Raw genomic sequence first — 21,774 nt, 5'->3', positions numbered from 1 at the left:
ATGCACCAAAAAAGTCAACAACGGTGGTATTTTGTTTCTCGTCGGAGCGTTTAACCTAAGGTCTCAGCTGGGGAGATACGGCCCCCGGGCTCTGTCTGCCTGTCTCCCCTTGGAGAGGAGAAGAAACAACAGGAGAAAAGAGAAAAGAGGCTCATGTTAAAACAGCAAACATCATAACCTGATATCGACACTCAGCTGGGGTTCGCTTTACTTCTGCAGTCTCTGTTTATCTCTCCTGGGAGGGTGCAATCTATAAGGGCTTCCTTAAACTATCCTCATGGCTAAAAATAAATCAGACATACAGTACAGCTGGTGTCAGAGGTTCAAAAATGATGTGGTGATAGATATTTGAATGATATCTGTATATCACTATATCAGTGAGACAGATGATTAGCTTGTTTGATATCCAAGGTGTTTTCCTCAGTAGGAAAATTTGGAAAGCTATATAATGATTTTTACTGTGATGGGGAATATTTAACATAAAAAATAGTGACTGGAAAACACACATTGAATAAATAGAGATGAAGGCGGCACAATGAGCTCACTAGTCAGGTTTTGAATTGTTGCCTGTAAAATAAATGTCCCACAATGTCATACTTGAGTGACATTTAGTGCTGCATGTTTCATAGCTATTAGATGGTGCAGTGGAATAGAAGACAATTCTTTCGTTCAGTCTTCAGATCAAATATTATATTATTGTCAAAATAATGTTCAAATTTAGTTTATATAACTAGAATCAGTCTCTTTCAGCTAGTATTTCTGTTTGGTCTTAAAGTGTGCCACTAATTTCAGAGTCCCTATCAATCTTAAAGGATAAATCTGGAAAAATTCTATATTTTTGTTATTGTGAACAAATCCCAATAAAAGACCAAAACCATCAATGATATACTCTGTCCCTCATTACTTTCCCAATCCCTACCTGTCTGTGGCTCTCATTCCCAATTCCATTGGTTCATACTAAGGATAAAAAATACAGGTCATAAATATAAAGTTTGTGTTGTGTTTTCACAAAATGCTAAGTCATTTTATAAAAGATCTAGGAACTTTAGTTTTTATTAACTGTAACTCAAACAGGAGGAAGTAATGCATTTGCCGGGAACTATTTTCACCTCCACTACTACATCAGCCATGTTCATCGTAATGAAGAAACATGTCACCCAGTGCAGCAGTGTGGTTGATTGATATGTTCATCATAGTTTTTGGACAATAATTGAACTCTATGGCACAGATATGAGCTATATCAGGCTTTGACTATTCTAAATACTAGGATCAGTTCATTGTCGGTTTTGGTAATTTCATGAGATTGTTTGACAAAAAGATAAATAAAGAATGCCACCATACTTATACTTCAAATACCAAAGTGAGGCCAGCTTTGACTTAGGACCTGCAGATATGCAACGAACTGGTTGACTGTGAATCTTCACCGACATACAAATCAGACGTACATTTTTTTGGGACTAAATATGCTTTACATAAAATATACAATAACTATCGAGTCATGACGTATTCTACTGATTTTAAATGTGCACCTAAAATGTGAAGGAACCAGCTTAAAACTACAGCAATTGTGACAAAGATAGCAGATTTAGATGTAAATCAGATCCCAACAAGTAACCACAGCGAGATAGAGTTTCCCTCTGACAAGCGAGAGCAGAGTCTTTCAGATGGGATTGCTGTCTTGAGGAATGGAGTGGAGGTTTGTGGGAGCCCGTCTCGGCCCAGTTCCCCTGCTCAGCTCACATTCTCCGGGTGAACCCGTGTCCTGGGGCCAGTTGGGCGGCACAGTCTCATGTCTCAAGTCCTCACAGTTCACTGGGCCCTTTAAAGTGAGCACACCCACCAGGGGCCCTCAGGACGACAAAAACTACAAACACTGGGCTGTCCAGGCTCCTATCTGAGACACAGAGATGCACACTTGCATGCATGCACGCACGCACACACACACACACACACACACGGACACCAACTGTTAACAGCCCATTTATCTTTGATACAATGGAGAGACAATAGCAAAGACAAAGATATTATCTGCATCGGTTGTTAACAGCGGATTTGTAATTTCGTCCCTGAAAGTCGTAGTCGATTTTAAACAATATTCATCTTTTTTTTCTATGTGATCCAGAGATCCTGAAATGGTTATGGGAGGGAAATGTCAGAGAGCGGATCAGTTTACAGACACGGCACACTTCGGTGAACATGCGCACAGAGATCAAAGCGACCCTTTTTGCCTACCGCAGTGCATCCCCAACAGATCTGACAAAGTGCCCCCATTGTGTGACCCTGACCCATTACTGATAATGGATCGCCTCCAGAACCGCCCCCTCGGAGGCCGAACCGGTCCTGCACACGGACCTGCGGTCTGCGCTCCGAGGAGAGCTGCGGCACGTTGATGAACACACATGATATGACATGTCAACTTTCATGCAGTATGACAGCCTCAAACAGACTGGGAGCAATATGGAGTTTTTCTTTCTCTTCGGTGTCTCCCTTCAAGAATGTGGCTGTTAGGTCTCCTCGTGTGAATTGGATTCGTACCATTCTGATTCATTCTGATCACTCTTTAGCTACAACTATGCATGTATTATAAGACAGGAGTATGTAGAACTTCAAAGACAAAGAACAATTGCCAAGTTTTGGAGAGTTCCTTCCAGTTGTTTGATATTTCTGCTGAAGCAGCAATGCACAGGATTTGGTTTCCATCTGAGCTATTTCTTTCACTTGCAAGGAAAAACTCCACACATCTGTGACCGCTCAGTGTTTAAAATCTGCTTCATTTCATTTAGTTACTCAGCAGTGCCACAGATTATTCCAAAGCTAAATTCGGTGTGACTGTATGTCATTATGTTGTTTGTTACATAGTTGAAAAAAATGTTGCGCCTGGATACAGTGAGGCACAACAACACTACATAACCTTTGTTTAAATTGTGGTCAGTTTGATCTGGGTTAAAGTGTGAAATATGATGTGTTTGGGTGTTGCTTGTGTTTTGACTGCAAAAATGCACACACCCATGCCATCCACACGTATAAACATCTACACACATGTTACCATTGTGCTCTTGTACTCTGCCACGTCGATAGCCTCAGGCATGTTCTCAGTCACTCCCTCCCTCATAATTACTTTGGTGATCAAGGTTGAGCAGCAGTAAAGCATACTAACCCTTTAACCTTCCTTGAACTCTCCCATTAGTCCACCTTTGGAAGCTGACGCACGGTGTCAAACACTGTCGCCCACAACAAGACGGCGAATTAGTCTTGGCATGAATCTAAGAGACAGGTTTAAAAGGGCTGCCGATGCCTCCACGTGAATCAGACGCTGCGGCAGAGACAGCGAGAGCATTAGGGGGTCAAAAATGCAGCGTTATCAAACAATCCCCCTCCTCTGACCCCTTGCCTGGGCTTACAGAAACAGGACAGACTCCCACAACGCACCCTGCCATTCTGCCAGCCCCAAGGGCTCCTCCAGACAGCTCAGGAATTCAGGATAGGGATCCGACAAGGTCTACAGCTGGGAGGAGAATTTCTACCTTTTTCGCCCTCTTATTGTCTGGTACTGGCATCCCAGTGTTCGCTGTCTGGCTCTGTTGTCTTCCCAGCTCAGTGTTTTGATATTGTTTTTGCTCAAGGGCAACGGTCATCTGGGTTGTGACATCTTAGTTCGACGGGAAATGAATTGCAAACACTGATCATAATAGAGGTGAAAACTGAAAAGTGCAGTTCACTGAGACAGAAAGAAAGTGAATGAAGGGAGCCTTTGTTATTAGCAAGCATGCTAATCAAAACAATATCACCCCCACAGTTACTAAAGAAAATCCTTACAGTGAACACATGATTCGTCTGGCTTTATATGTGTGGTTCAACAGCCATCTTGACAGCATTAGTGTACTAAAATGTCCCAAAATAAAGCGTCAACATTACCTGTTTAGAACTTCAATGGAGGCAGATGGGAAGACTAAATGATCAGTCCAGGGGGCTGCCATCTTTTTACACTGATCCAGCTTTGTTGGCTGCAGTGAACAAACTCTTTTCCAGGGGGCACTATTGAGCTAAGAGAGAGACACACTTTTGACTCTTGAGCCTGAGAGAAACACTTAAGCTGTGTGGAGGCTGAACACATGGAAGGTTAAAGACATTAAAGACAAATAATCAAACCCTTATTGATCATTTTCAGCTTGGATATTTTTGCACAAAAGAAATATATATATATACGGATTCAGCAGCTGAAATAAGTGTCAAAGTTCACTTTGTCACAGGATAGCCGCCATCATTCGACTGAAACAACTTTTGTGAAATAGACACCTTAAGTTTGTTAAGTAAAATGGTTGGGTGTGACTGTATGTTTCTCAGAGGATTGATCAGATAAACCACATTCATTTAAAGTGACGCAAAATCTGATTCATAAGATAATTGCTGTTCTGACAAACTTGTAAGATGAGTTTTTGGAACATTCTACATTCTTTGAGGTGGTATCGGTTTAAAAGAAAAAATGCAAGGGTGGTGCTGGAGATTTCATCTGCAAAAACAAACTGTAACATAGAAGATTATATGAACAAAAATAAAATAAAACCATAAAATTAGCCACTAAACCCTAATTTATATATAGGAGACATTAAAATCTGACTTGGAAAAAAAAAACAGTTTAAATCACAATCTGAGGGGAGATAAAAAATAAATTTGCACAATTCATTGTCACTGCTGGATCTGAAAATCAGCTCGGCAACATCTCGGTGACAGGCTGAAAGGAGCGTTCACAGCTGAGGCCATAGTGTTGCCGTCACATAGAATTTAGACTGTGTGATGGACAGATCAGATTGACTGGGCAGATATTAGGAGTGGGAGTAGGATATGACTGGGATGCAGATGAGGTTTGTCAGAGCGGGGTGAGAGGGGGTGGTAGTTGAAGTAGCCAAGGGAAGGGGGGGGGGGGGTTCATATCCAGGGAGACTGGGCGAGCAGCAGAATGCAGGTGGTGGCTGGCTGCTGCTCCTCAGCTGGGACCGCCGCCAGCTTGGCCCCTGGGTGCCCCGCTTTGAATTCAGCCCTTTGTGCTGCCCCGGGGAGGTCAGACAAATTCACGTCTCATCATACACTGAGATAGCAATGATACAGGGTAATGACTCAGCTGCAATTTCAACCCTGTCGCCTCTGCTGTAAAAAATGTTCATCAAAACAGCTTATCTCATGCGGTGCGATCAGCTAATAGATTTCTTTTATAGGTGAAAGATATTTTATATTAACTTATTTGCATGTTTTTAATATATGTTGTGCTTTGACAACACAAGCAACCTCTTTTTTTATCTCTGCAATCATTTCTAACAGAAATAATTGATTATAAAGAAAATATGTGTTACATGTGATATTCATTGTAATGTAGGGAATTTTAGCCTTGAATCAATTCAATGCTGCTCTGTTTGGTCCATTTAATTGAGAAATGGATATTTTTTTTATTAAAGCAGTAAAATATTAATTTACTGTAATGCTGCTTCATGCCAAAGTAAACTGTTTAATTAGTGGAATTGTAATTTCAGTAAGCATGCATTTTAATCTGATAGTAAATTGAGATTTCTGTGTATTAAACGCTGACGTCTTCTTCAGTGATAAGCTTCCTTGGAAACTCACAGCAATTATGCAAACACACAGTACGTTTTTTTTGTTGTTTTTAGTTTTTTTTAAGGACCGGTGCGTCAGTGGACTGGGTGGCGGCCTACTTAGACCGAGTCAGAATAGTGGACAGGCTCTAATGAGAAGCAGGAGTAGTGAGGTGGGAGTGGGACTGGCTCTAGGGAAGGGTCACATGGGGTTAACTATCAAAGATGAGTGCAAACCTATCCCTGTGGAAAAGACTCTGAAGAAAACATCACCCTGCACATGCTAAGCTCCCCAAACTGGGAGTTCCTCAGCTTAATTAATCCAAGACACAACCTCCCCCCCACCCGAACAAAAATTTGCTTCACTCCAGAGAAGAGTGAATGCTAACACACTTTAATGTCATGGTCACTTAGCTTGTAGATATTTCTCAGGCTACACTGTTCGTTTTTAGCAACTTTGATTGTGCCGGACTGGAAACAAGTTTTAAAGCTTTAAAGTAATTCCATTATTTGTAGATCATTACTGGTTTCTTGTCAGAGAACTTTTATGATTTCTAATTTTTTTTTTTGGAAAAGCACAAAAAGAAGTGAAACATATTTGTGCATTTAGATATTTACTGAAAAAATATCTGGAGGAAAGACTAACGTATATAAGGTTAACCACAGAAAGAATATGAAAGTAAATATATAATTGGAGTCCACATTGTGATAGACAGTTGAAACCCAAAAGGAAAATAAAGACAGATGTGGAAGTCAAGAATTAAGTTTGTCAGAAACGTGGCTGCAACGAAGTTGTCTAGACGGCTCATTTTTATGATGAAAAACTGTTTACTGTACAATAATGCAACACATTGATTAAAACCAAGTGTGTACCGCAATTTGTCAAATCTACACTACAATAACCATACAGTACATTCATTTTCATTTTAAGTTTGTTAAATCAACGATGATTTTCTAATTCCTATTTCTACTGTTAGCTGTCAGCAGCTGTCAACACAAGGGTGAATGTCTCTTCACCAAATGTAAATGTGTGAGCTACTGTGTAAATCTTTATTCTCAAACACATTCATCATACCATCTAACGAGATGAGAATGAGTCACGAGATGTTCATTAGCATTGTATATGTTTCTGCAGATTCAGATTTTTGTAACAAATGTGAACAAATACGGCACAAAACGGGGGAAACTACAGCAGCATTTTGAAGGAATTACTGTGCAAGGAAACCAATTGGCATACACCTAAAAAAACTACTTTCTATTTTTTAATGATGAGAACTACATGCAGAAGCAACACACACACACTACACTCACAGCTACTAGCTTCATTTGCAATTGATCCTATCTCCCGTGTTCGGCTCTTGCTGCAACCCTCACAATGAGAATCTTTCGTCACAGTAACACATTAGTTTCCCTCCGCTTGTCCAGACAAGGATTTCACTGGTAATGGCCCTGTAATGGCCTACAGGTCCTTGGGCATAGGCTGTAAAGGCTATATTATTGAACAGTCACTTCTTGACTGATAATTTGTGTACAATTGCCAGGCAGCAACTCGAACCGTCCACTCAATCAGCCAAATTGAACACAAGACCGCCAAGAATGAAACTGATGAAAGAGAGAGCAGAAGACACGTCAGAGGGCCAGAATCAGTTCAACCGACAGGACTCTGTCAGCTTTGACTATCTGGAACAAGCTGGCTTTCAGTTGCCTCGGAGCACACAAAAGCTTTCTGTTCAGACATGCAGAATGTTTTTTTGCACCTCCTTACATATCAAAGGGCAGTCAATGATCATTAACTGATTTGATTTGTTAAAAGACAGAGAAGGACAATGTCTTTGGTGTGTTTGTCTAATTTTGCCACCCAATGTAAGAACTCTCTTCTCATTACAACATTGCTCAATACAGACAGTTTACCACATTCGTACACGTAAGTACTCCCACATATCCGCCTCAGATTACTTTATTGTTATAGACCGCGACTCTTCCTGCTGAGATCATTTACTGTTTCAGATTGGTTTCGACTGAAGTCGGACTGAAATTCAAGCTCCCAGGCACCACGTATTAATCCAGTCGGATCACTGTGATGCCATTTGCTGGAGGATCTTTGTCGTGAACACTAAAGATGGCTGGCACCTGTCTCTGCAGATGCAGCACTGCAGCGGCACCCCGTGTACTTTGCATATTTATGTTTTAATTGTATTACAACCAGCATGGTCTATTAATGTTGTTCTGTTCCAATTGCTTGAGTGACAAAAATATGCTGTGTTCCCCGTCAGCTCCTGTGCGTGTCTGTTTGCTCAGGCATGCGGCATACAAGAGAGAATGGAGAAGGGTGGTGTGCTATTCTGCAAATAGGAATAAATAAAAAAAGTGCATAATATATATTTTCAGTGTGAATTGCAAATCATAGCCTCACATCAAGAAGTCAGACCAGAATGTGGAGAAGCCAGGCTTCTACATTTTTTCTGGAATGGTTAATATCGACTTTGAGGATTAATGACTGTGTACCTCCCTTGAATGACATTGAAGTGGTTTATATCTTTTGCATCATCCCAGACAGTTTGAACACAAACTGTGGACCAAGAAGATGGAATCCAATGTTCCCAAGGCAAGTTGACAAGAAATATCAAGAAGAGACATGCGCCTTCAAAGGGCAAGCCACAGGCAAAGGTTTGTGGGTAGGTGTCTGCTGAGTACAATGGCAGCTCTCTGTCAGGGCATGCTGTCTCCTCCTGAGCCTCTAGTTCCAAAACACCCGAAGAAGAAAATCAGGCCATTCTGTCAATCTTACAGTTGAAACCACTGTGGCATGGTTCAAAATCCTCTTTGTGTTGGGAGTTATGAAATAATGAAACCATTTTATCACAATGTATGATGGTAGGACACTTAGATCAAAATCTTAAAGCAATATAATTTGACATTTTTGGAAATATTTTATTCACTTTCTTGCCGAGAATGGTTGATATCACTCTCCTATCTGTTCTACTCGTCTGGTACATATCATGTTAATGCCAGCAGCTGGTTAGCTTAGCTTAGCTTAAAGACTGGAAAAGGCAGGAACAGCTAGCCTAGCCATGTCCGAAGGCAACCCGTTTTCACTCCCAACTCGTCAAATACTGACGCTTGGTCAATGGCCCACAACGTCTGATACTGACGTACCCTTTAACATCTGTATGAGACGCCCCAGGCTACTGACTCCAATTTAAACCCATCCGTGTCTGTATTAACAATTCAAGCAATTCATGTAGTATGAAGAGGCAGAAAGTCTGCACAGGGCAGGATGGGTCAAACAAACACAGGACTTTCACCCAGGAGACAGCTGTTAGTGTCCTGTGTGAAACCAAGTCAACTTCTGTACTTGACTGACATCAACTATATAAGAAACTGATTATTGGAAGTTTATTATGAAAAGACACGAGTGGAAACTGACATGGCGTTCCTGAAACGTCCAAAACTGACACTAGTGAGCAACCTAGAGTTTCATAGTCGAGACATAGAACCACTGACCAAGTGTCATTATTTCACGAGTAGGGACTGAGAATGTGTTGCCGACATAACAAAATCTGCGTAGGCTCCGCTGATTTTCTTTCAACTTGTCATGTTTACACTGCAGATAAAACAAACCAGAAGTAATACATTAATTAGTGAGCTTCAGAGGAGCTGGGAGGAGGTTGCTATAATAATGGAAGAGTGGTATAAATCTTCTCATTTAACTCTTGTCAAGAAAGAAAACAAGGGCATTTCCCAAAAATGTCAAACTATTCCTTTAAATTATTCATAATCTCTTGCATATGAATCCAACGTCACTGCCTGCTCTCAGAAAGAGCCTATTTAATAGAGAAAGCCACAGTATGGGATATATCATGAATTTGGCAAGGTAAAATATTCCATAACAGAGTTGTACTTATTCTATTTCAAGGCCCTGCTCAGTGGTTAGCGCTCAACGCCATGGAGCTGGTCACGTCTCGCTTGTCAGCAGAGGAAGTCAACAGAGAGCCTTCATTGAGGCGGGCACAGCCAGTCTGATGACATGTATGAAGGCGGGGGCGAGGAACATGTGAACTCAGATACTGTCATACCATCTTAGGAGTCCGGGCCGGTCGGTGCCCCGAGGAAGCCCAGAGCACGAGGACTTCAAGATTCAGGAGCCTATTCAGACGCGCCGCCGCGAAGGTCTGACTTCACCAAGCAGGAGCTCTGAGATACCTGAGCCCGGCACAGTGCAGCACATGCTGATATGCACAGCAGAGAGAAGTGCACCGGCTGGGGTGAGGGCAGGGCTGAGGCTGGGATTAGGCCAGATATTACTTCTTTCAAAGAACACCACAGTACACGGCTGTGTTCTGCTCTGGAGGCTCCACTTAGCTGACTGACTGTAGTGTAATCAATATTTACTCATAACGGCCACACTGGGAGGTCACAACCTCTAGGCGCTCGTGACTGGTTATAATCTTGAGTTAGAGCTCATAGATCCATCAAAGAGGAGAAAAAAAAATCTCACAGAACAATTACAGTAAGGCGTTCAAAGACAGCAAATATATAATAAATATCTATTTCTGATTAAATATGTTGTAGCTCCACTCAGTTAAATTCCCAATCAGTGAAAACCTGTTGTTTTGTTTTTTTTACTTAAAGCATTTTATTTGTCTGTTTAAACCATCAGTGTGTTTTTCGACTTGTGGCAAGGCCTTAAAGGTCACGCTGTGTTTATTACACCCTACATTTCATCTCTAAATCCATCTTCATTAAACACAGAGGAAGGACAATGGCCTTCTTTGCACTCTCAACACATAACCTCACCAGGAACAACAATATTGTAAAGGTGCAAATCTCTTTCCAAAATGGCCCCACGGTTAATAATTAAGCTGTGACATTTGGGAGAGACACCAAAAAATCCATATGGTGAAATTTACTAACCTTTTGAAAAGCTAGCAAGAGGAGGCTGTTTGTCAGCAGGTTTATTTGGGCTGTTTTAGTACTTATAATAAAACTGTCAAAAACACACCAAAAGGCCGGGTCGGTGGACAAAGGATGATTGTCTGCTGTTAACTGGAGGAGGTCCTGAGGCTAATCAATGCACTCCAAATCAAAGCTCTATTAGAGGAGCTCCGTCTCTGGGGGGGGGGTTGGACAGAAAGACACGACTGACAAATGATATTCATATGTAACATTATGGATTATAATTGTCGTGATGAACTCATAATCATGTTGGTTCTTGCTACAATGAAAAAGGTCACACCAGGGCAGAGTAGCACCGACCTCTGTCTTCTGAAAACATTGATTATCAAGTTAGAACGGGTCATGCAGGAGGTCAAATGTGGCCCAGTGGTCATTAGAGGATCTCTGTGCAATAGTGTGTAGCAGTCACCAGACACTGATTTACAGTTTTATAAGGATCTCTGGGAATCACTAAATTGGATCTAATTTATATAAACAAACAAAAGGTGTAGCTTTCAAGCTGAAGGGCAGAGGTCAAGCTGTTTTTTCCCAGCAAATGTACGTCTCAGAAATCGTTGATGGCGTCCAGAAATTGGAGTCATTGGGGTATTTAGTAAATAGGGCATACATGACAGGAAATGTGCCAAATACAGAATTCCTAACAGTTTGGTTTAAGCCCTCACTGGCTGTTGACTTTCAGATTTACTGTCCGCGCTCTACTCCGAGCGTACACTGCGAGTGATTTATTGAGCCTCACAGGTGAGTTCTGTCGAAACATCCAGGGCTTAAACGTACAGCTCAGGGCTCACCTTGTCCTGCACCGTGTCCCACATCCAGAGGTAATGTTTTTAAGCCATGTGTGTGAGCCAGAAGAGACTGCCTCCTCTCCTCTACAAGTTCTTCCAGACAGAAATAAAACGAGTTACTGTGAATTCAAACTTTAACGAGCTTTCGGATTACACTGATAAAATTTCTCTTTTATACGCAAAAATGTTTTGGGGAAGAGGAGTAACACACGTAAACAGGGATCTTTATTGGATGATTAAATTGCTCAGTAATCTGAACTGTGTTGTGCACTCTCCTCCAACTCTTGCGGTTAATATGATTGCTGCCTTTATCCGCCTCAGTGACAGTTTTAATTCTGTGCTCCGGTTTGACATGCACGCCCATGCTACACAATCCGAAGAACAAATGTTAGCTTATTCAATGCCTTCTATTTGCCAGAATGTAATTTAAGCAGGAATAATTATAACAAAGCTTAACAAGGTATCTGTTGGCTGCCCATGTCAAGAAGTGCAAAACATATCAGTACTAATTACCAATCACTCTTCATATGAGTAGAGTTTGATGGATCTATGTTGTCATTCAGTGCTTATTGAATCATATGTGTTTGGGAGCATACCCTCTCCTCTTCTAGAGCTAAAGGACAGCATGATGATTCTGCTCTGCAGCATTACACCACTGCACAGCCTTGAGCTGATGCAGTGATTATAAAAGCAAAAATCGGTTCGTGGACAATTAGAATGTTTGCTGGAAGTTTAATTTCTTTGAGGGCCTTACAGTACCAAATATCACTTTGCTATTAAAAGTTCTGAGGACCATGCAAAACGAATCGCATTCCCATAAGCCCGCAGCTGCGCTTTGTGTTTAGCGCTAATTAGCAAATGTTAGCATGCTAACACGCTTAACTAACATGGTGAACATGGTGAATAGCATTGCCATTGTGCGCATGCTAGCATGCTGATGTTAGCGTTTAGCTCAAAGTACCACTGTGCCGAGGTGCAGCCTAACAGAGCATCTTTTATCTATTCCTCTTGCTGTAATACACTTTGTCTGAGGTCACAGATCAGTTGTAGCAGATAATGAACTGGAAACATAAAAGTTGTTATAGTTTACATAGAATAGCAAACTAGTTTTCTAGGAAAGACCTCAAATGACACTTGTGGTATTTTTTTCCTCACTGACTTGATTATGAGACTCGTATTGTCAGAGTTTTTTTATACATCATCATACCAGAAACCTTCATGACTACGAAATTACTCAATTGCCAGATGAATTGGCAAATTGCAAACTCCACGGCATCTTAGGCAGACAAGAGTGCAGGACTTGGATTCCAACTTCAAGGGAGAGGCTCCTGGAGGTTAGGAGTGCTGGCTTGTGTTAGACCTTAAGGTCATCATTCCTTCAACTAATGCCCCTGGCATCACCTTCCTCCTTGACTTCAAACACCCTGGATACATTCCTAGTCCATGTACCAATAAGCACTAATAATGCAGAAAAATTAAAACCAAAACAGATGGGCTCCAATAGTGGTGGGGATTACTGAGCCCTATCCAGGGCTCTATCTGCACCCCTGGGCGCTGAGAGGTGAATCCCACACCATCTTTTTCTCAGCACAGGAACAGAAGTAGGAGGTAGAAATGTCCAGAGGTTCAAATGTTCGTTTGTTCTTGGACATGAGGAGTAAATGTAATGGTCTGCACCTGAACCTTTGAATTGTGGCTTTCTTGTAATGTTATTATTTACATGTTTTTGTGGGTAAGTGGAGAGCAGGGCCGTCCTTCAATCAGAGAATCGGAGGTTCGAGCCCCGGCTCCGGCTCTGCTAATCGCATGTCGATGTGTCCTTGAGCAAGACACTTAACCCCAAAAAATTGCTCCCATAGCTGTGCCTACGGTGTGATAGAATCTGAATTGTAAGTCGCTTTGGATAAAAGCATCTGCTAAATGACTGCAATGTAATGTATTGCCATTGCACTCTCCTGTGTCCAAATGTCTGTATTGAATCACTTGTAGTATTTCGGTTAAATAGTTTCCTACTGTGGGATCAATAATGTAACAGTAAACTACTGTTACTACATCTATGTTGGACCTGTAGCATGCAAACAATGCCTCATACCGGCAGTGTTTGGTGCCGCTGACTGACACAATAAAGCAAGAATCTGCTGTGAGGACATGCTTGGTTGTTTGGCTGTGACTCCTCTCTATGGTCGAAACCACAGCTTAGCCTGTCATTTGATTATGCACAAGCCCTCAAGGCTCAAAGAATATGTGTCAGACGTTGGTTAAAAATCTCCCTTAACAATTAACCACTAGCCATGGAAAATGCCCAATGAAAACACCCCAAAAGCCCCCCTGTTCCCACTGGGGACTCGCTGTGAACTCCTGTGAACTCTGTGAAATCATGAGAAGAAATCTAGACTGTACTGAACCCACAAACGTCTGAGTGTCTTTGGTCCTGCAAAGCAACTATTAATTGGGCTTGGTTTGCTTAAAAAAAACTGTAATATCGGTCTGTTATAAATGTGATGTTGAGAAACGACAGTTTGGAATGCCAATTATAAGTACAGTAAATGTAAAGCAATAGGCATTTCAAAAGTGTTGCATGGTTTGAATGAGTCACTCCCTGACTGATTTAGTGTGATGAAGCAATGGTGGGACATGCGGCCTTGTTGCTTACTCTTCTGCTACTGTTTTAGATCATGCTGTGCTTTTATGGGGCGGCTGGTGAGAATTACCCCGAATAACAAATCCAGTTCCGTATGTTTTTCATGGGCAGGGCAGGAGAAGCTAACAGTTAAGAGAAAATATGAATCACAAGCGTCCAATTGTGTCTCAGGTGGAAAATTTCAGGATTTCGGTTATCTAATGAAAATATTGTCACTAGGCTCATTTCCTATGAGGTGCCAGAGCGGCAGAAGAGTAAATGTGTGAACAGTTTACTGAAGGCCGACTCTTAACTCTCCGTGAGTTTGTGTGTGTGTGTCTTTAGCTCGAATTTCAGCATGACTGTTTTCATATTGAGGCCACACTTACCTCAACCTCTAATTGTCGTCTTTGGCCGATTCACGCCCAAGTGCCAGCGAACAAGCAGTGACGTTGGTTATATTCACTCATATTTTACTCTTAGGCAAATTGGAGGCTTGAACTGAGGTATAAATGGTGAATAAAATGCATCCCGGGTAAAATGTATTTTTGTTTTTACTACTCCAGCTAATACTGTTTACCCAGAGTAGAGGTCTGATTAATTATTGGTAAAGAAATGGTTAATAGAGTCATAAAATCAGTTTTGACTGTTTGTTTGGGTTTCTTGACCTGATGATCAGCCATCGTACCTTCTTCCTCTTTCTTATGTCGGCCTCAATGGCAATACGTTTTGTTGTGTTTTTATCCTGGACATTTTCATTGTATGTCAGAAGTGAGTGACTGCAGTCTTGTATTTACCTATATTATTGTGAAAATAATACATTTTTCTATAACTCCATTAATTACAGGACCGTATAAGTTTGAACAGAAATAAGAACAAAGATATTTTAGAAAAAACATCATGTGGGGAAATGTATGGTTGTTGAGGGTTTACTCTCACATTTCCACTACAATGTCAGCAGCAGAGCCTTCTGTCCTCATCTACACCTAAACACCTCGCTGTAAGCTCACCTGGCCTGCCCGAAAAGGGAGAGGTTCAAACCAATTGTACCCTCTATCCCGTGCAAACACAATGTGTGCGTAGCAACCCCTTCCATGTTTACTGTATATGGGAGCCTTTGTTTCATCTGTTTACTCAGTCTTTCATGCTTTAATCCCCATATATATATATATACTACAAACCTGACGTAAACTCAAAAGTCCTGCTTATGGTTACACACGTATGCACGAATGCACACACAAACACAGACCGACAGACTGACTGTTTCCTCTTCCACATGCTTTTCTCCACATCTCATACAAAGCAGCCTCAGCCAGGTAACGAGGAAAAATCAACAAACTCATAAAAAAGATGTCATCCAATCAGGTTCCACAATAAAATGTCACTGAGCAGTGCTCCCGGCTATGCTCGCTTACTGGTGTGACAAGTGAAGATAAATGGCAGTGTAACCTTGCCAACACGTCCAACACCTGGCTGTCAGATTGAAGACTTGATAGTATTTATATATACATATATATGTGTATATAAAACACACTGCTCTAAACCCTCACAATTTGACAATTTCATGCGCTACGTCTGCTCAGGCATAGCAGCCGAGATTATTAAACCCTGTCATGAGTATGACATTAGGAATATATTGAGTCATAGTAACCTAATAAATGCAGTTTATCTGTATGGTCATGTGACTGCGCAGACAGTGCGTGGAAGCTTGCCTGGCCACATTGAGGAGCTGTCAGAGAAATGAAGAAGCACCCAGATGGCGCTTCCAAGAAGCCGCCCCGCAAGCCCTGAGGTTATAGGTGGGGTTTGTACTCTAGTCGTGCAGCTGTATTTGTATGTCACCTGCACTTCTCTCCGACCTCACCCTCACTACATGTACATGTTTCTGCCAAGGTGTACTCAAGTTATGTATTGGAATGGTTACAAGCTTCAAATGAATATCAGGTCAACCGCTGTTCGGGCATTACTTTGGAATGGCAATGCTAACATGCTAAATATGTTGCCAACAATGTTCACCATCTGACTTTAGTGTTAGCGTGCTGACATTTGCTAATTACAGTGCCACTAAACACATGGTACACTTGATGGGATAGTCGTGAGTTTCCCCGTCGTTTGTCACACTCAAATATTTGTGTTACATGAAAGGTCAGGGGATCATTAGGGTTCATCCTCCACCATGAATGTCTGTACCACATTTTGTGGCAATCCATCCAATAATGGAGGGAATAATGTGTAGGATTTAGGGAGATTCATTAATATAATATTCATGACTCTGTTTTCATTAGTGTACTATCATGTCAAAATAAGAATTGTTGCACTTTCTTAGAATAAGCAGATCATATCTACACAGGGAGTGGGACCTCTACACGGAGTTTCTGCAGTGGCCCAAAACAGATACACCCTGGCTCTAGAGAGTCTTTCACGTTTACTGAAGGTCACCGTAGTTCTCCGGCATACTTGGAAAGGGAGGGGTGAGCAGAGGGGTAGTATTCAGTCGGATGCAATCTGCAAACTAACTGCTAAAAGCCACCTAATCCTACACACTGGCCCTTTAAAGCATACTGACCAACAGGCCGATACTGTTAAGAGCCACAGTAAAACATCCTGGTGTAATTAGTTGAGAATACATTTAAACAGGTGATATTTGGGACTTCAACATGTTACCATTAGAATGATCACTGAATGGCATTTATTTAATGTTATCAGGAGAAAGACATTGTTTATTCATCAAACCAGTCAACTTTGGTCATTTAGCAACTTTAACATTTTGAGAATGCACATATGACAATGACAACAAAAGGTTTATGGTCTGTACGAAATAAATAGCAACATTGCTCATTTACAGCTTGGCTGAAGAAGAAACGAAACAAAAGGGTTAATCTTCATATTAAAAAGGCATACAGATGAGTTGAGATACTCAAGAACTCACTAATTGCTCAACGAAAAAAAATGCTCTCCTTTTTTTAAATAAAGCTTTTCATGTTTAATATGCACCTTCAAGAGCCTGTTATAGTTAAATAAATAGAATGCTTTCCATTTTGTAACATGCACATCCAATTTGCCTGGGGAAAGTATTTACACTTCACTGATCCTACTTGTCCAACAAATCCTCCTTTTTTTCTCTCCTCTAAACAATCCTTTCTCACCACAAACTCTCATACACACACAAATGTACAGCCACTCTTGCAGACATGCTGCACCTATTTACTATTAACACAATATCTAAACCTATTGAAAGTGATCAAAATGCTAACGGTGAACATGGAAATCCATGTAGTGTAAAGAAGAAACAGTCCAAGCACCACATCTTAACCAAGGGGCGGGGCTTACCAAAAGTTTTAGTTTACAATTGATCATGCACTGTATAAATTCACTGTGTCATTTGGCTTGAGAGAGTGTAATCAGTGGCTTCAGTATCTACTTGTTTTCTTTACGTGACCAAAGAAAAGACGAATATCTCCTGTGACAGATAAGCAATCCTACTGAATAATCTCTAACAATATTTAAGTCTTTTCCCCAGGAATCGTCACTGTCCTACATCAAGTGGTTTTATCTTTGAGTAAGCTTCAGCACATAACCAGGAGTTACTGCAAGGTTTCTTCTGTAGTGTCCGTGTTGGTGTGGAAACTCCCGGCCATCGCTCTTTCAGGTTGAGATGGGCAGTTTATTCTTTGAAGATTGGCTTCACTCTTCTCTTTCATGATGCAAAGTAAGAGTTCTGCATGGAGTAGAGGCGGTCGATGGGGTTCCCCACGCGGGCCTGCATGGAGTTGACATCCGACGATGCCATGAAGCAGTCGCTGAGGCTGGTTAAAGACGTGTCGCTGTCTATGTCATGGAATGCAGAATCATTACCTGTGAAGGATACGGAGACAGCCATCAGGATTCGGTTGCGTCATTCAAAAGATACCCAACAACACCCCACTCTGACTGTAAAATCAATGCAATCTTGTATTTGAGATTTATAGCAGCGTTGGGAAATTATAATTACTAATAGTCACTTTGAGAAATGGCTGTTGTGTGTCATCACAATTGGGAGAGCTGTTTTGTTCGATATCAAAGCTCACTTTTTGCTGCCCTCGCTGGGACGATTGCGGTCTATGAGGGAGCATGTAAACAAGGGGCATCCTCCTAAAAGATCTGGTTAATAGCAACCGCTTCCGCCTTTCATAAAACCTCAACATGTTATTTCTCCGGAGGGAATAGTTAACTTTATTACACTCTGGATCTTAATGATAGTGTTGCACAAAATGGGGACAGTGTTTTGAGACATATCTTTTAATGCCTTGCCAATATTGTTCTTTTCCCCAAACCAAAGGAGTGATGAGACTGGGGATTTGGGTTCTTACTACCGAGATGAACTAAATGGAGGCAAATTATAAGGAAGTTATGAACTTCAGGAAATGGTCCCTCTGGGGCTTGTTGAGGACATCACTCAGAAATGTGTTATTCCAGTTACATCCTGTGGACTAACAGTTGATTGACTCATTCCCCCCTCCTTTGCATTTTAATTCTTTCCTACATCACACAGAAATCAGAGACTTGTTGTTTTCCCATATTGATTCATTAGCTCACACAACCCTCAATCATTGTCTGGATTGCACTTTATCTCAAGCTGTCCACACTGACCACATGTTTTTACCACCATTGGAAAACATCATCAGTAACGGGGCATGTCTCAGAAGTGGAGGCGGAGAGTTAAAACCATATTAAACAGATTTGAAAATAAACTTGAAAACCCAATAGCTTATGAGCGTGCGTGTGTTATCTCATGTGGGAGGAGAAGCTGCTCGTACGTCTCTGTGAGCGGCTTAAATCAGGGGAGCTGTGGCCTGAACACATGTCCCACACTAGGGAGCTATGAGGTTGATCAAGGGACAGGCATGTGTGTGTTTTTAGAGCAGGAGTGGGTGTGTGGTTTTTTTTGGGGGGTAGCGGGGTGAGGGGAGGGGGTGGGGGAGGGAGTAGGTGGATGCTCACCATATGGGTTCATGTGGTCCCCGGGCATCTGTGGGGGGGTGAGTCCCTGTTGGAACGGGTCTGTACTGTAACCGTTCTGATCCATGGCGACCAGCTGCTGCTGCGGCGGAGCCAGCGGTGTGAAGGAGTTCATCATCCCCTCCATCCGATTGGACATCACCTCTGCAAGGCAAAGACAGCAAACGGGGAAAAACATTACAGGAAATGTAAAAAAATAAAATAAATAAATAAAAAAAGCTTGGGAAGAGTGTGCAAAATGTAAATGCAGCAGCGCACAATATGCAGAAATGTGTGGCTGAACGGGGGAAAACAATGATGATGAGAGCATCAACAGTGAGGACATGTTTTGTAACGGGCAATTTTAGATCTTCAAACTCACCTAAATCTGAAATTTTTTTTGTGCTGCACTCCTGCCAGAGCAAAAACTTGATAAGGTTAAATGTCTGAGTTCTGGTTCTTGTAAGACGGACTCAAAACCCTCCAAATACCTGGATTGCTTAGCTGCCTCTGTTAGTATTTCCATGGAAACCAACAGTAGTCTTTCCTGTGGCTTCTCCCACAATTCCCTTCACAAACACACTGCTCCTGGCTAACTGACTTGTGAGAAAGACACAAAACTCTTGTGGCTTCATCCCTGGAACCCATCCCCCCCAACACTTTCCTTTGCAGTGGCTTTACAGAATGACGTCGACCATTCTTTTCTTTTGGCTTCCAGACAGATTTTCTAACTTGCTTTTGATGTTTCGTGTTCTTGTTTACACTTTGACATATGTGTAATCTGATATTGAGTGCAATTATTAAATGTGTGAACTCTTTTCTCACAACACATTTGACAGAATGTAGCTCATATTTTCTGATTCTGTGTTTTCAATGGTATTGCTGTTTCGCAGACAACAAAAGAAGCCCTCATGTACGGCTTCTAACTAGCTGGATGTCAACATTTAAAACAATATATTGCTGGGATACAAAACACTTAAAGACTCCCTTCTGACATATTTTATGACACATACAAAATCTCTGCTTGAAATAATAATTTGTGTCTGAAAACAGTTTCAGGTAAAATGTATTGAAATAACATCTACTCCTTCTTCTGCACTGTGTAAGTTGCATGCTGCACCATGATTTTCTTCCAGTTGTTGTGATGTTATTTTCCTCGTACGTACAAGCGTTGAACTCAGATTTGAAGTAAGCACGGATAAACTTTCTGCCCTTCTAGTGTCAAACTCTGCACGGTGAAGCTCATGCAACAAAATGAAATAACAATAAGCAAACTAAGTGAGTGAAATGGGGCTTTAAAAGATGGAAAAGGTGAAAGAGAAAAATGTGAATACATAGATAGTAAATAGTTTCCCAGAGACAGAGCTTTGAGACAATGATCTTCCATCGTGTGTGCAGGGTAAGCACTGTCTCGTACCTTGGCCAAGTCTCTGAGAATTCTGTTGTTCTTGTTGTTGCTGCTGTCTTCTTGCCAACTTCTTCATCTGAAACGGAGGAGTCAGAGTTGTGAGGAACCCCCAAAACTAACATGTGCTCTTTAATTTAAAAAGGATGCTCCTCGCTGTTCACCCTCAAATGAACTGCACAGAATCTGTATCTGAGTGCACTTCATTGTCAAGTATCAAAGGTTTTCACAAGATAATAATCAGAAAAGAGGAGGGCGTAGACATTTAATGCAAGAGTGAGCGAGATTTGCAACTCCTTGTGCTTTTTTTTTTTTTTTAAACATTTGAGAAAGGAATGCAGTGATAAGTTTAACACGCATAGTTGTGGTGATTTATTAGCTGGACTCTAAGACGGAACAAGTCTGTTGTATGCGGACGCAAAATCCAATTTATCCTGTGTTAGCTGCTCTCACCTTAGCTCTCTGGTTCTGAAACCACACCTGCACCACCCGAACACTGAGTCCCGTCTCTGCAGCCAGCGTCTCCCTCACCTAAAAGCATCAAGACAAAAGATTTCCAGCATCCCACGAGAAAACAAAACACTTACACAGCACACTGAACTACTTTGCCTCCTTAACATATCTTCCACATTTCCCGATAGGCACATCGCGTCTTTGATTTGCTTTGATTTCATTGAAATGTTGAATGAATACAGTGGTCTTTTTGGACCTCTTGGTTATTGCCTCTTCAAAGCTTTGGACCAGGTGCAGCGCCTGTTTTAGGGCCCAGGCTATGGAAGCAGTTCTCCTATCTCAGTATGACATTTGGTGCAGGCTGTCTGCGTTACACCAGCCGGCCTCAGTTAACACAGAACAGAATGCTGCTTGCCACTTCAAAGCGGAGCTCTGAGGTGGGGGAGACTTTTTTTAATTTGAGAATTTTATTTGTGAAACTGCTGTAGGGCTCGTGGTCGGCATCTTAACCTCCATTACCCCAAATACAGACCAGGGAATAAATAAAAAACTTTGCTCACAGATTATTTAAGCTTTGTCTTACCTTTCTGCAGGGTTTTGAGGACACCTCAAAGGAGGCCTTGAAGGCCCGTCTCTGTTGAGTGGTCAGGATGGTTCGTGGTCTTTTGGGCCTCCTGGGATCCTTCCCATCATCCCCCTTCCCCTGGCCTCCTATGCCTTTCTCCGGCTTGATATCCAACTCCTCATCGTCGCTTTTCTCTGCAGAAAGAGCAATTTTTCTGTGTCATCAGCACAAGCTTGAACTAACTACACCCTTTAGTCGGTGACAGTCTGCTGATAAATATATTTCGTTCTTCCCTATTCCGGGAGATTCACACACCACAAGTGCATAATCAAAGGAGACATGTGTTTTTGATACTTTGTTATCAATTTATTACAAAAGGAAAAGGCCACATGTACGATTAGACTTACAGAAGTCTGCGGCTCTTGCTC

At 41.6% G+C, this 21,774-nt stretch overlaps 1 protein-coding gene across 1 annotated transcript in view; it reads right to left on the bottom strand.

The window, feature by feature from the left end:
- Positions 1-16,589: 16,589 nt before the first annotated feature.
- Positions 16,590-21,774, bottom strand: part of lmx1bb (LIM homeobox transcription factor 1, beta b) — a 44,157-nt gene continuing 38,972 nt past the window's right edge. The window contains exons 4-8 of the mRNA XM_031849206.1: positions 21,365-21,540; positions 20,782-20,859; positions 20,341-20,407; positions 18,927-19,088; positions 16,590-17,801 (exon numbers count right to left, since the gene is read on the bottom strand). Of these exons, the coding sequence (XP_031705066.1) occupies positions 17,644-17,801; positions 18,927-19,088; positions 20,341-20,407; positions 20,782-20,859; positions 21,365-21,540 (641 nt within the window). The 3' untranslated portion in view covers positions 16,590-17,643. The remainder of the gene's footprint in view (positions 17,802-18,926; positions 19,089-20,340; positions 20,408-20,781; positions 20,860-21,364; positions 21,541-21,774) is intronic.

This window comes from Anarrhichthys ocellatus, unplaced genomic scaffold (assembly GCF_004355925.1).
Source record: "Anarrhichthys ocellatus isolate YVR2014 unplaced genomic scaffold, GSC_Weel_1.0 scaffold9, whole genome shotgun sequence".
Lineage (NCBI taxonomy): Eukaryota > Metazoa > Chordata > Actinopteri > Perciformes > Anarhichadidae > Anarrhichthys > Anarrhichthys ocellatus.
Note: the sequence above shows the minus strand (reverse complement) of the source record. Positions and strands in the feature narration are given on the sequence as shown.